The sequence below is a fragment of the Thermobia domestica genome, chromosome 1 (assembly GCF_964235325.1).
Source record: "Thermobia domestica chromosome 1, izTheDome1.hap1.1, whole genome shotgun sequence".
Classification (NCBI taxonomy): Eukaryota; Metazoa; Arthropoda; class Insecta; order Zygentoma; family Lepismatidae; genus Thermobia; species Thermobia domestica.
Genome location: NC_137454.1, coordinates 121,973,019 through 121,988,301, shown reverse-complemented (window position 1 = coordinate 121,988,301; position 15,283 = coordinate 121,973,019). Strand labels below are relative to the sequence as shown.

Here is a 15,283-nt window from a genome sequence, read left to right as displayed (position 1 = left end):
TAGGTAAAGAACAGAAATTATAAATTTATAAAACTACGTTAGAAATTATTGGAAAAAATAAGTAGGCCTAATTTTGCTTCATTTACAGATGCATTTACATATTAGAAGGACTGTGATTAATTTATGATTTTAAACCGAATAAGATTTCTCCACTTAGAAATCGTTTTTACCAATGAAATAAAACGAATTGCAAGAATGGTTACAAAGTCTTGTAATATAACAAAATAACATATAAATCATAAATACAGTTGTAAAATCATAAATTAAAGGAGTTGTCACCAATATTTCAGTTGGTTTAAATATGTACCTTGCTACAAGCTCACTATATATATATATAAAAAAAAAGAAAAGAAAAGAAAAGAAAGAAAGATACAATTTTGATTTTATTTTAATTATTTCTGTTTTAAGCATTTCCGTCTTTGTATTTCTTGTCTCTTTTGTTGTTTGTATTTTACCGTTTCTCAATTTTATTTCTTTTAGAAACGAATAACTCTTTGAGTGAAATGAATAGCGCAAGCAATAGAAGGGGACATCATGAAGATTACAGAGGGGGACATCATGATTTTAAAAAGACCTAAGTGAGGCATGGCCAAGGAAAGGTTAGGAACTACCACTATCGTAGAGCAAAAATGGTGCGAGATTGTGAGAAAACATTTTCTGATATTGATTCAGCATTGCATTAATAAATTTTATCTCCTCACTTATACTTGTATTAAAATCGAAATGGTATATTTAATCACTTCCGGTTTCATTTTTACATCCCCATAACGTGAGAACAAGATGTTTTGAATGTTTTCACGTGAATTAAGCGCCCGAAGAGTAGATTCCAACCTCTTCATTGAAATTGGAAGTAGTACATGGGCATAATTTAAAAACAAAATGGCTTCGCTAATTAACACAATGACTCTGTGTTACCCTACTTCTGTAGTTGTGTTAAATTTTGATCCATTTCTGGTGCTAGTTCAATTCTATGGGTTGAAATATACGGAGAATAAGCGTAAGAACAGCAAAACAGATAGCAGTACTTGTGCTCAAGTTAATTTCGTCAGAAATTTCATATATTCACGAAAATATTTACGTGAAAGATTAGAGACAGTATAACACATTGTTCGGGTTACGTGATATAAATGTCAAATATTCGTACAAATATTTGCTCACAGCAAATAATAATAATAATAATAATAATAATAATAATAATAATAATAATAATAATAATAATAATAATAATAATAATAATAAACTAAGTCACATTCAGAACGTCGGTTACTTACAAGGAAGGGTTACGGAGTGGCTCCGCTGAGATCCAAACGAGACAATTGTGTTTGCATTTGATATGTTATAACTAGACGAATCCCAAAGTTATACGTGCCACCGGGTGGAATATCGTGAGTTACAACATACTTTGTAATATATATATATATATATATATATATATATATATATATATATATATATATATATATATATATATATATATATATATAATACCTGGCAGAATAGTTTCAACCGAGTCATTTGTTCGGAAACGGTTGGGTAAATGGAAAACTGACCAACACGTATCCCATCATTTTCAAGGACACACTTTTTGGGGTAAAAAACTTTGTCCCAGAGTCCTCCGCAGGGTCCCAGATAGGGTCCAACTCAAAATTTTCAAACGGCAAGGGGTATTAAGTAGCACATTGTTTGAAAGCTGTTGAGAAATGAAAGAAAATGAAGCAATTGTCGACTCTCTACGACAACCCTGTGCAAAATGGCGGCGGTCAAAAGTAAACAAAAGTTTAATTGAAAATCTATGACCACTTTGAATCCAAAATGGCCGCTTAAAACCTATATCGAAAGGATAACCATACACCGTACAAAACTGCTGAAACTACGAAGACCAAATTTGGCATTAATGTTGATTAGCCAAAAGATGCAAAATGTTCAATACCGCGACATCTTGAGTTCAAAATGAAACACTATGTATCGAACGCATGTCCAGCTGAAACCACTGGTGTTGGAGAAGCAAACTGTGGTATTTACGTTTATGGTTAATAGTAGATATCCACAAAATATCAAAGAGTATCAACTGTAATCCAATATGGCTGCCAGCGTGAAAAATGAGTTTGTATATAAATTTACTATTTTTTGGAATATTGTGACCGAACCAACAAATCTTGACGCAGCTCGATGTACTGAAATGGCTTACACATGGTTTGGCACTGCTTACCAATCTTGTAAATTAGGTTTTTCTTTCTTTCTTTCTTTCTTCTTCTTCTTCTTTTTTTGTATATTTGGAATTGCTTGAAACATTACGATCAAACCAGCGAATGACATACAAATGTAATCATCACGAATATGTTCAACAGATCCCGCAATCTAAGTGCTGCAGCAAGTCTTTTATGTATGAGCTACGTATTACAAAATTTGAAAAATACCCGAAGGTATTCAACTTTTGTTTAGCAGAATGAGTAGGAAGAGAGTTGTGTGTTCATCGCATATTCGCTATATTTACGTTAACGATATCGAGAGAACCGAGACGAACGTGGATTAGGAACAAAACATATATGTGTTGTTACGGAATGAAATAATAGTTGAAGTGAATCGAAATTCAACTGTTCTTTAGTCTTCCTATTGTTCCTAGATACATAATAGAGGAAAATAGAGTTTTAGATTTGTAGTGTTACGTATGACATAGGTTTTAAGCGCCCATCTTGGATTCAAGGTGGTCATGGCCATAGATTTTCAATTAAGCTTTTGTTTGCTTTTGACCAGCCGCAATTTTACACAGGGTTGTCGTAGCAAGTCGAGACATGCTCTATCTACTTTCATTTAACAAGAGCTTTCAAACGATGTATTACTTAACCCCTGTTGCCATTTGAAACTTTTTAGTTGGACCCCACCTGAGACTTTGTGGGGGCCCTGGGACAAGACGTTTTAATTTAAATCGTTGTATTTTGAAAATAATGCCACAAGTCCTTTCCTATTTTCACATTTGTCCCACCGCTTCCGATTTATAGAGATGGCCATCTGCGCCGTAACTTAGATTTTTCTGGGGGGAGGGGGGCTAGTATTATTACGCGTATTTGGGCCCCCTAAGAGAAGTTATTTTCTAATTCTTGGGCTCCCTCTTTCCATTTTTCTCTTACTCTTTATAGGCCCCGGAGTTTGTGGGCCCTCCCGCACGGCAAGGTATGCGGGGCCGTTAGTTACGCCCCTGGGCCCGTTCTATACATAACAAATTAATTAAGGAGACAATACTGACAAAACTAAAAGCCACACAAATAAATATTATTTCTAGGATCCCCAATAGTAGACTTTTTTTTTTTTTTTTTTTTACTGAAATGGGCCCACGACTCATTTTTGTTTTATTTACCTTTTGTGTGCTGTTTTGTTTATGTAATGTAGTGAACCTATTTGGTGCTTCATTTATAATTTCATGTTCGTATTGCATATGGAGTAAGAAAATTTTGTCTTAAAATGAGCCCCCCCCGTTGAACGGCGGGTAGCTTCCCTGGAGGTGCAGTTGCCCCCTGCCCCCACAAGTTACGGCCCTGGTGGCCATGGACTTCTCAGTTAAGTTTTTGTTTACATTTTGACCCGCCGCCATTTTGCACAGGGTTGTCGTAGAGAGTCGACACTTGCTCCATTTTCTTTCATTTTACAGCTTTCAAACGGTGTGCTACTTAATACCCCTTGCCGTTTGAAAATTTTGAGTTGGACCCCGTCTGGGACCATGCGGGGGACCCTGAGGAAAAGTTTTTTTTATCCAAAAAAGTGTGTCCTTGAAAATGATGGGATACGTGTTGGCTGAGCTTTCCATTTACCCAACCGTTTCCGAACTAATGACTCGGTTCAAACTATTCTGCCAGGTAATTTTTTTGTAGTTTTTAAATTACAAAATATGTTGTAACTCACGATATTCTGCTTGGTGGCAGGTATAACTTTGGGATTCGTCTAGTTATAGCATATCAAATGCAAACACAATTGTCTCGTTCGGATCTCAGCGGAGCCACTTCGTGACCCTACTTAGTTAGATATGTGATACCCGTGCAATGTACTCTTACAGTATAGCTTTATCAATCAGATACAGAGGATTTCGAAGCGACTATATTAACTTTGCTAAGTCATTGTTCTTGGCGAATGAAAGGCAAGTCTTACCGCTGATAAACAAGACTGTTATCAACATTAGTAACTTAAGCTGCATTCACCATGCTAACTGAGGTATTACTAACAACACAGCGTATTTACAGAAAGAACACCATAGCAGTGTTTGGTATTTTCGTATTCCTTCGTTCCTTCACCTAATTCTTCACCACTACTCATTATCAGTCTGTGCCAAACCGGTACACCGGGCCTGTGTTAACGGTAACACCGGATCCTTGGTGCTGAAATGTCACATTAAAATGATGGTCATGCTGGGGTAACTAGCTTGTATTAAAACAGTTGTATTAACATAATTCTCTTTTCTTTTGTATATTACCAATACGCCGAAAAAAGCCCTAAAAGTAATAAATGTAAAAAAAAAAATACCTGAAGCAAAAACAAATATACAATGCCACACATGAATTAATGAGGACATATAATTAAAAGTTTCTAAACTTACTTGCATTTCTCTATTCCCTGACGTCGAATCCTATGTGCAATGTCCGCAAATACTTGAGCTTCTAGGAGAGAAGCTATAACTGAAAAAGTTGGAAGTCAGATAATCAATAATCAATTCTTAAACAATAATCAGACTCTTAGTTAGCGAAATTTTTATCTTTAAACGCCATATTTCGAATACAGTAAGAAATAAAACATTTTTAAAAGGATTTTCGAGCAGATTATCTTCTATATCTGATAGATAAACAAGCAAGACACATAAAGGTTCATAATCATAGCACATGAACAGTGGCGTATACTGGTTTGATGGCATGGACTACCACTGATCTTGTATATTATTATTAGTAATAATAATAATATACAAAATATGCATAACAATGAACAAATAGTGATTGATGTGTTTTGTGTGAACCTTTGTTCCGAGACCAATAATATTTTCCATCGTAAATTAAGTGCCATCATACCTTTGTTCAATTAACTTCTCCTGGATTGCATTCATAAAATGTTAATTATTACCAATGTCACTTCCCTCAAGAGTCGCCTCTGTTACTGACGTTTGTTGTCATTCTCTAGCAATTTTCGCAAAAAAATTGAGTACAGCAACGCAGTGCTAAAATGCAGACAGTCATTATAATTATTATGCTAATTATCGCTACCTAAATTCCAAATTTTGCGTTGTGTTAGCGCAAACGGTTACGGAATGTGCCGGCGTGGGAGACCCGGGTTCGATTCCCGGCGGGAGCTCATGTGGTTCGGATTCCACGTTAATCAGTAGGTCCACGTCTCATATAGCCTCGCTGCTGAAAGGGTCGCTAAACTAAAATCAACTCAAAATCAACTCAACTTTCGTTCATCAACACAAAGTATGTATAATTATTTTGAAATTTGACCTTAAATCCATTATTGTGTTGATTTTATCCTTACAAACGTACAATAATCAATTTACTTTGTAACAAAAAATGATAATTTTCTTCTTAGCATTTCATTTCCTCGCTAGATATCACTCACAGCGCTCACCAGAGTAAATAGAAGGTAACACATTCTCCAATATACAATACTGTCTGCGGGCCTCAATTCATAATAGTTGGCGCAAAAGCTGCGTATTGAACTCAAAGCAGATAATATAATAAGTAATTATAACTACAATAACCACAATCGCAAAGTAAAACACAAATTTTGCATGCGTTGACGCAAAGCGCCACGAAATGATGCCCCAAAACCGCTGCTATTGTAGTGCTCTTAACTTCCATTTACTCGTTCCGCCTACGAAAACCGATACACAGAGAGGCTACTTTCCTGGTTACCAGCCCGTAGCTCGTTACCACCTAGAACATTGTTATGGCAGAACCTACGTGGGCGCACAAGTAGTTATATGTGTTTCTTTCTGCTGGCAGTAAAGATTGGTGTATCCCAGAGGGTTGTTATATCGCTGCTCTCTTAAGAAAGCGAGAGGAACTTGCGTTCAAAGCCATAATGGCTGTGTCTTACGAGGGAGCCTATCCAAGTGTAACTCTGACTTCGAGTCGAGACTATGGCCGTTGGATACCTTGTCCCAAAATAACATAACACGAAAAGGGATACATTCTCGATCGCAACCGTTCCGAAGATATAAGCGAAAAAGTTAGAAATTGAGCTCCATACTATACATTACAAAGTCAGATTCCGAGTCAGATTTTTCGGAAACGGTCGGGTAAGGAAACTCAGCGAATACATATCAAATTTGTGTGGGGAGCCCAGTACCTTTTGAATGAAAAATATGTGTCCCCGGGTCACTCGCAGGGTCCCAGGCAGGGTCCAACTCAAAATTTGCAAATAGAACAAGGGGTCAAGTAGCATATTGTATGTAAGCTATTGTTAAATAAAAGAAGGTAGAACAAATCTCAACCCTATACGATAACCCTGTGCAAACGGGCAACTGGTCAAAATGTCAATACAAAAAATGAAATGAAATGAAATCTTTGAGTTTTACGCCGCACGGTTATGCCGGTCAGGCTAAAGGAGACGGTGATGATGAGTAATGAATGAAATTGTAAAGAACAAAGTGCGAGGAAACGGGAGAACCCCTAGGAAACCCACGCACACGGTGTTTGTCCACCACGAAGTTCACTTGGCGGCTGTTGGGATCGAACCCAGGACTCCAAGCTCCAGAGGTGAACGCTCTACAACTGAGCCACCGCGGCTCCCAAGATGTCAATCAGAAAATCTATGGCCACGCTTCTAAATCCGTTAAGTTGCGACAATAACAAAACAGAAAAACACGTTTAAAAGTGCAAGGTATTGAAGTAAAGCAAATTGCTGCAGAGTTTCTCTCTCGAAAGCACCCTCCGATATTTTTTTTTTATTTCTGCACCATTGTTCCATTTTTCTCCAACCCCATTCCTCTCCAAGTTGCCTCACAGTTTCAAGGTCACTCATTTTCGTCTTTACCATCATGTTTCTCGTTCAGCAAATCCCCGATAGAAATTTCATGGTGCAATCTGTGAATCTGGGGTCCCGATGCGCGAAGCATATACCGTTGCCTTTGGACCTTCTCACCTTTGGACGGTTGCGATTGACAATATATCCTATCTCTTCTAGGACACGCAGTCCAATGATCAAGGTCATTCTATGGTCCATTGGTCATTCGAAGTCACACTTATACTTGGATAAGATCCGTTGTACGACTCTGTGGGAGACTATGCAGCAATTTGCTTTACTTTAATACCTTGCACTTTTAAACGTGTTTTTCTATCTTGTTATTGTCACAACTTAACGGATTTAGAAACGGGCCATAAATTTTCTGATGTAGGATGTATTGACATTTTGACCAGTTGCCCGTTTGCACAGGGTTATCGTATAGAGTTGAGATTTGTTCTACCTTCTTTTATTTAACAATAGCTTTCATACAATATGTTACTTGACCCCCGGTTCTATTTCCAAATTTTGAGTTGGACCCTGGGACCGTGCGAGTGCCCCGGGGACACACATTTTTCATTCAAAAGGTACTGGGCTCCCCACACAAATTTGATATGTATTCGCTGAGTTTCCTTACCCGACCGTTTCCGAAAAAATCTGACTCGGAATCTGACTTTGTAATGTATAGTATGGAGCTCAATTTCTAACTTTTCACGCTTATATCTTCGGAACGGTTGCGATATTGAAGCAGCCTTTACATCAAAATTCCGTAAAAGTTGTTAAAGCTAAAGTTAATGAGCATACAGAGCAGAGTGCAATGGACCAAAACAACGGAAATGCGGAGAACAGTGGTTGTTTCCAAGACAATCAGCACGACTCCGGAATTTGTCTCAATATTCCATCCAGTGATAGTTCACAAACAAACAGTGACTCACCGTGCTTTGATTGTGTTCCTGTTGTGCAAATCCTTGAAGCAAATGGAAACAAAGAACTTATTTCTGATAATGTTGTGAAGCTAACCATAGGAGGCAGCGACGATGAACATGATCGCAAGCGGAGAGATAAGATCCAAGGAAAGAGGACGAGGCACAGAAATGGAAGTCAAAACGATCGGCGAAGAGAAGAATGGGTTGACTGAAAAGGAAAGAAACCAGATAAAAATTATCAGCCTGACAGCGATGAGGCTATTTCTAAGAAGCAGGACAGAGACACATCAGATGACCAGAGGAAGACTTCATGGAACAGAAATCGTGGTAGGACAAATTACCGTGAATATTGTGAAAAAAAGTACAGCCCTGTTAGAAGACACGGCATTTCGTCACCAGTCAAACGGATGAGAACTGAACCTAATTTTACCGGTAAGGTAACCGAACCTAATCCTAGTAGCAACAATAATAGTAATCGTATAACCGAACCTAATCTTAGTTGCAACAGTAATAGTAGTCGTACTACACTTAGGAAGCATATAATCATTAGATGTAATTTCCCTCGAATTGGATTTCGTAGAAATTTCACAGATGGCAAAAATTCTCGAAATAGGAAACAAAGAATTGTAGATGTAAGTAACGCGCAAGATTGTATTCCGATTTATGATTTTCAATGCAAACTAAACGAATTCGTTGGTCATGTAACTTAAGCTAAAGTTACGACGTCCGAGAAAACTATAATCAATTGATTTTTGTTTATTTTCACTGTAAATACCGTTATGATTTCGTTTGTTATTTGTACTTTATTTGAATTCTATGAAGATAATATAAATGTTCAAACAAAGACTACATTGGACCTTCTGAAGTTGTAACCAAAGTTAACATGAATGACATTTAATCTTTGAACTAATTCTACGATAATTTCTTTATTTATGTTAGTTTATGTTATGATGTTGATTATCGTGTTTTGTTCTAGATATAGTCGATATTTCATTTATAAATTCCATTTTGTTTGAATATATAATATATTTGATCCTTTCTCATTTAAGAAAACAATCATACAAACATCATAATATCCTTTTCGCAATCTTCTTAGTTTTGCCCAAGAGAATGACATAGATTTTGTTAACTTCCAACTTGTAACACGTATCGATGGCCTCGAAAGGACTTTAAATTAAACAACTTTTATAACGTTATTTGGATGTACGGCACCTTCTATTGTCAATGTTGAATTGTATAAAATAAAATTAATTATAAGAATTAAGATAAATATGAAAATAATATTGATATAAAAGTAAAATATGATATATGATTATATGAATTGTAATTATTGCATATACGAGGGTCACTCGAAAACTCAAATAGCCAACATGTGATATCCAACGGTCCAGGATTTCTTTTTTTTATTTTTAAACAAAAAGCCCCATTTTTCGGGCGACATTATGTAACGGTATTGTGTAAATTTTATATAATAACTTGTATTTATGGGCAAAATGTGCTTTTAAAATATGCACAAGCTGTTCAAAAGGAAGAAGAAGAAAATATAAAGAAAAATAGATGTAATTTCTTTTCTGTTATTATGATTGATGTTCGGTTGTGATAGTGATATGACATGTTTTGTAAGTCGTCATAGCAACGGAAAACATATAATAATATATAGAGAATCCATCTTGTGATATATATATATATATATATATATATATATATATATATATATATACATATATATATATATATATATATATATATATATATATATATATATATGTACAATATTTAAAAGTATGTAAATGTTTAATTTATTACGTACTATAATAAAAAAGTTAATATCTAAATGAAGTGTTTAGATGGATTTTGATAAAACAGTAACATAGATTATAAAAATATACGAACTGAGAGCTATAACGACATATAAAATATGAAATGAAAATGAAATCTTTAAGTTTTACGTCCCACGCTTATGCCGGTTAGGCTAAAGGAGACGGTGATGATGAGAGATGAGTGAAATGGTGGAATGAATAAAGTGGGAGGAAACGGGAGAACCCCGAGAAAACCCACGAGCACGGTGTTTGTCCACCACAAAGTTCACTTGGCGGGGGCTGGGATCGAACCCGGGACCACAAGCACCAGAGGTGAACGCTCTACCACTGACATATAAAATATGAAAAAACAAACATTAAGCTAATTACAAACTGGTGTTTTTCATAGTAATACACATTTAGTGGTCGTTATATATCGAGTTGTTTCTTTCTTGTGTATGTACGTATAACTGTTGTTTTGAACATGAGCGGATTTAGGAGTTGTCTGCTGCGGGGCGCGATTCTTCCGGGATTTGGAATACCTGTCAATCGAGTGGGGGATCCGGGAGATTTCCCGTGGGAAATTAATATAAAAACTCGGCTTTTGAGCATTTTCGTGTATAATTCTGTACAATACAACATAAAGGGACTTAAAAAAATTAAAGCCTGTCCATGTCGCCCGTCCCCGTAACTAAAGAGAAGCTCTAAAGTGGTTTTCAGTCATTGTGTAAATAGAAATGCAATCTTTTAGACGAGATACCCTCACTGTATTTCAACATTTAGATAACCGGTATGTCGAGTTAAAATCATAATAAAACATACCGCATCTGCTTTTTTCCACTTCGAACACTGGTTAGAAATTAATATTTGAAATAGTTGTAGCTACAACAGTGTAGGGGGATGATTATTTAAAAAGTCTCATTATAGTGGTCACTTATGGTCCATTTTGTTGATCTAAAATATTAAATAAAGGTTACTCTATGCTAATGGTCTTTCAAGTCTCCAAATGCCTAGTTGTCTACTTGTCGCTAGCTAAAAACAATGCATTATGCTCTAAAGCTCGCCTAATTTTTTAGAAGAGTGATTTTTTGAAAAAGGTCAAAGACCGGAGGTGTTAGAAAATAAATAAGCACAAACAAATTTAATTAAAAATGGTATGATATAGTGTCATAAATTTAAACTATTAAGATCATATCTTAGAATTCTCTATAAAAGAGAGAGTTAAATTGGAAATGATTTGTAGTTGAAGCTGTAGACATGCGTATACATAAGTAGCACGGATGGTTGTTGTTTTGATAGACACGCGCCAAGTGTAGATAGTCATTCGTTTTCTGCACATTCTTTTCACCTTTCAGCTGGAAAATGGCCTTGAGCTGTGATTCGCAAAAAACATTCCATGTGCCAGACTGACTGGCAGTAAGTAGCTAACATTACAAACAAACTTATTCAGATAAAATAATGGAATAAAGTCATTCTTACCTGTGAAACTAATTATCCGTATCACCAACGAAGACATACTGCAACACTTCATCCAATGATCTTTGAATTTATTTATTTACTGCAGCATGAATAACAGGAAATGTTGGATACAACCTTTCAACTTGCTTACGAGGAAATCCGAGGAAATTCCCCTGCTGAATCCTCACTCTACTTCTCTCCTCCCCGCTAATGACCTATGGCAAAAAATTTACAGGCACGTGGAGGCCCATCTCTATGTATACACACGAGCAAAAGTGCATTCACACTTCCAATTTTCATATCCTGCAACATTAGACAACCAACAATACTGTTAAGGTTCGCTTTTGAGAACTACACAAAGCGCTCTACAAGTGCACTAGTTTGTTCGAAACATGTCAGTGTAGCAAACTTCAAAAAATAGAAAAATATCCATGCCTCTGCGACGAAACAAAATCAGGTAGAATACGCCGTCTAGTATCTACAGAGCGATTGATATCATGCGAAAGTCACAAAGAGATCTTATTTAAGCTTAGAAATACCAAGAAAAAAATAATGTTGGTCAAACATTCACTGTATTTTACAGGTTACAGTATTTTGTAAAATCTCTGAATCTTTTACATTATTAGTTTCAATGTTACCTTCACTTTTGTTAGTTATCAGTTTTAATATCTGTAGTAAAACTTTATGAAAAAATATCAGGTCGACGTGTTTTAACTTCCATCTTTGTTTCGCGAGAATATTTTTATCAGCAAAGCCATCGTAGTTTATATTTTTACGTGTATAATAATAATAATAATAATAATAATAATAATAATAATAATAATAATAATTATTATTATTATTATTATTATTATTATTATTATTATTATTATTATTATTATTATTATTATTATTATTATTATTCATTTACACATTAAAGCTAACAAGAATATTTTCTGAAGTTATATTACTAGTTTTCAGTGTGTTCGAAAAATGAAATGAAAAAACGAAAAAGAAAAAGAAAAAAGAAAGACAATCTAAGAAAGTAAAAACAAAATATACAGTGTGTGTCACTGTAATTTGCGAAAACGATTGCACCAGTAGAAAACATGTGATATGTTTCAAAATGAAATCCTTATATGTTAGGTGATCCTGAAAACTTTACTCCAGCAAAGCCTTTAGTTATATGACAAATAGTCATATTTTGTGTAAACATAACATGAGTTTGAGTAATTTAATCCCTAATTATTAATACAAGCATACTTTTATTAGAGGTATATACGATATCAAAAGAATACGAGTTCTTTCTTGTAATACGTCATAATATATCATTCAGTATCCCTTGCTATATTCTAAGTAATCGAGAACTCTAATTTCGCAAACAAAAATAAACAAAAATGAACTGAAACATAAAAAATATGGATATCGATGAATGTTTCGGATAATATTTCAATTGGAGATATCTCCACTCTCTTTTTCTTTCGGTTAGCATATGCATGATTCTTGCATCTCATCTCTGGATGGAGAACTTTGAGTAAAGAGAAGTCATCACACACCTTGCAAGAACAATTAAAAATTTAAGTGTTACATTGACTTACAGTAGATTTGAACCCACGATTTCTAACCAAGTGCCTATAACACTTCGACTATTCTTTCAGTACTGCTGATATCTCCTAACTTGAGAGATGTGTCATGATATGATGGTCGGAGGGAGAAAGAACGGAAACAAAATTTTGATTTTTTTTAAAAAAAGGAATTAAACATAGAAACTTTCGGTTTGCCGGACGAAGGCTTAAGTAGCCAAGTCTCGGTGAGGACAACCTTTTTAAAGAAATCTTGAGTGTGGCACAATATTTCTTTTCTGCCATAGAAACCTGTGTGTCTTGGTAGGTATACAATTAATTACGCTGAAGTCTAAAAGGAGGGTCTTATGTGCTAAAATAATACGTTACTATATGTCAAAAAAATTTTGTCGCGGGTCTATATTGTTTAACCCATCTTGAAATCGATGTTATGAAAAAGCAGTCCATACACTACGCATCCTCTTTGTAATTTAATTATGTTTAACAGAGCTACTCAAGTAGCAAATATGAATAAAATAGATATTTACATTTATTTTACTGTTTCAATTCACACAGCAAGCTGTAAAAGGCTTCATAGCTTAGCACAACGTTAATACAACAAAAGCATTACAACATTTGTTACAAAAACTTTTGTTGTGCGTTGTTGGGAGGGTGGCTATCGTACTTACCATTGACATAGTCATTAGGTGTCTTGGGTTCGAATCTCCGCCACACCTGGTTTATGATTCTTTTTTCTAATGCTTGTTAAAAAAAGAACCATAAGTAAAAGGCAACACTTCAATCATTTCCATTTGGAGCTGACCACGTGATGCTTGTGCTTCAATACTACGTCGAGCAAACGTTTGTCTAGTGGAGGACATAAGTCCTTGACCATGTAATGCCTTGAAACCAAATCCAGAATATGAGCATTTAGTATGTCATATCTGTAGTTTGATGTGGAGAAGAAACAAAATTGAGGACCAAAGTTATAAGAACAACTCAAGTTACTAATATATAAACTATGTATTATTGTATTAAAATATATAGAATATGATTTATTATTTGAGCATCTCGAATGGTGTCACTTCTTTTACGGGTTTGCAAAAACTTATGTCTATTTTCAACGCGTGGGCATGCAGAAACACACACATAAAGAACAAGACACAGAGAGAGGTATACGTTGTGAATAGTGATGGGATTTTCACCGGTAAATATTTTTTTGGGTATTTACCCAAACTGGGAAAATATAAGGGTTTTTTTCTTTTCAATCATATATGTGATACAGACGTTCTTGAACAGCACATAAAAATAATGAAAAAGTAACAGTAGATCCAGTAGAAGATAGAACAAATGCCAAAAGGCATTAAATTTATTATTTTCATTAATAGAAATGAGTTATGTGGTCGTTCCTGTTCTGATATTTCTCCAAAGAACATATTTTTAAGAACTGATGACTCTGGAAAAGACTGCATTTATTTTTTCTACGAATAAAGAAACTAAACAAGTACATGGAACGCGGAGAAGTGCTTTCCTTTTAATTCATATTCTGTAAGTGACTATGGGCGACAAGTCATTACAACTGACGAGACTTAAAATATATTTTCTGTTACATCATACATGCTTTAATAACTACAAATGGAACAGTAGGAGTAGGAGTATATACGAGGACTCTCACACTTTACTATACTTGCTAGCTAGGCATCAAAATATACTAAAAAAAGTAGCTGTCTGAAGCCAGAATGAAGAAACTGCATTTTTATGTTTTGCGAGAAATTAGCATTCTTGGAATCAAAATAGATAATATGCCATTGGATAATGGGCTTCATATGACGGGTACGTCAGTCTCTTTCATTAGTTTCTGATTGGATGTCATCAGATTCATACGCCTAATTCAAATGATTTCATGCTTTAATTTAGAATTGGGTAAAGTTCTATTCAGTTAGTTTTCTCTAGTTTCAAACACCTCAATTGGCAGCATCAAGCTGATAAAAGTACAAAAGAATTAAAGAACATTCAGAACTTTGTAACGTTCTCGAAATATTCTATACACATAAGGGCAAAACGTTATCTCGTTATGAGATAGGATTTCTACCAAGATTACTCATCAGATTCATAGGATATATGAAACGAATATATGGAATCATCGCTGGTAATGTCTCCATCTACCTCACACACGGAAAAAGTGTCACTGTCACTGTCATCTTCAAGGATTCTCCTTTTTCTTGGTACCATGGTGCATTTCAAGTGTGATGAACTTGTACCTCCCGATAACTTATTTTCTAAGTCTTTCAGCTGCTCTGACTCAGTCTTTTAAGTCTCTTTACACTGTGTTGATACTTTTAGCTTCTGTTCCCGGTGATGCAACTTCCAGTTATAAGCTATATACGTATTTGTCCCGGCTCTGGAAGCCGTCAGTCTATTCCTTGACTTCGTGTGAATTTTTGAGAAGGTACTGAAGGATCTTTCTGTGGCGACTGATGATACCGATGCTGTTAATATCCGCTGTGCGACTTCAGATAATGGGTACTTCCACACAAACCTTGCCACCAAATTACTGGGTTCATTTCACCAGAACTTGTCG

At 35.3% G+C, this 15,283-nt stretch overlaps 1 protein-coding gene across 1 annotated transcript in view; it reads right to left on the bottom strand.

The window, feature by feature from the left end:
- The window catches only part of LOC145661684 (uncharacterized), a 130,958-nt gene that overhangs the window by 80,256 nt on the left and 35,419 nt on the right, over positions 1-15,283 (bottom strand). Inside the window, exons 14-15 of the mRNA XM_081727028.1 lie at positions 11,183-11,250; positions 4,586-4,664 (exon numbers count right to left, since the gene is read on the bottom strand). Coding sequence (XP_081583154.1) covers positions 4,586-4,664; positions 11,183-11,250 — 147 coding nt within the window. The remainder of the gene's footprint in view (positions 1-4,585; positions 4,665-11,182; positions 11,251-15,283) is intronic.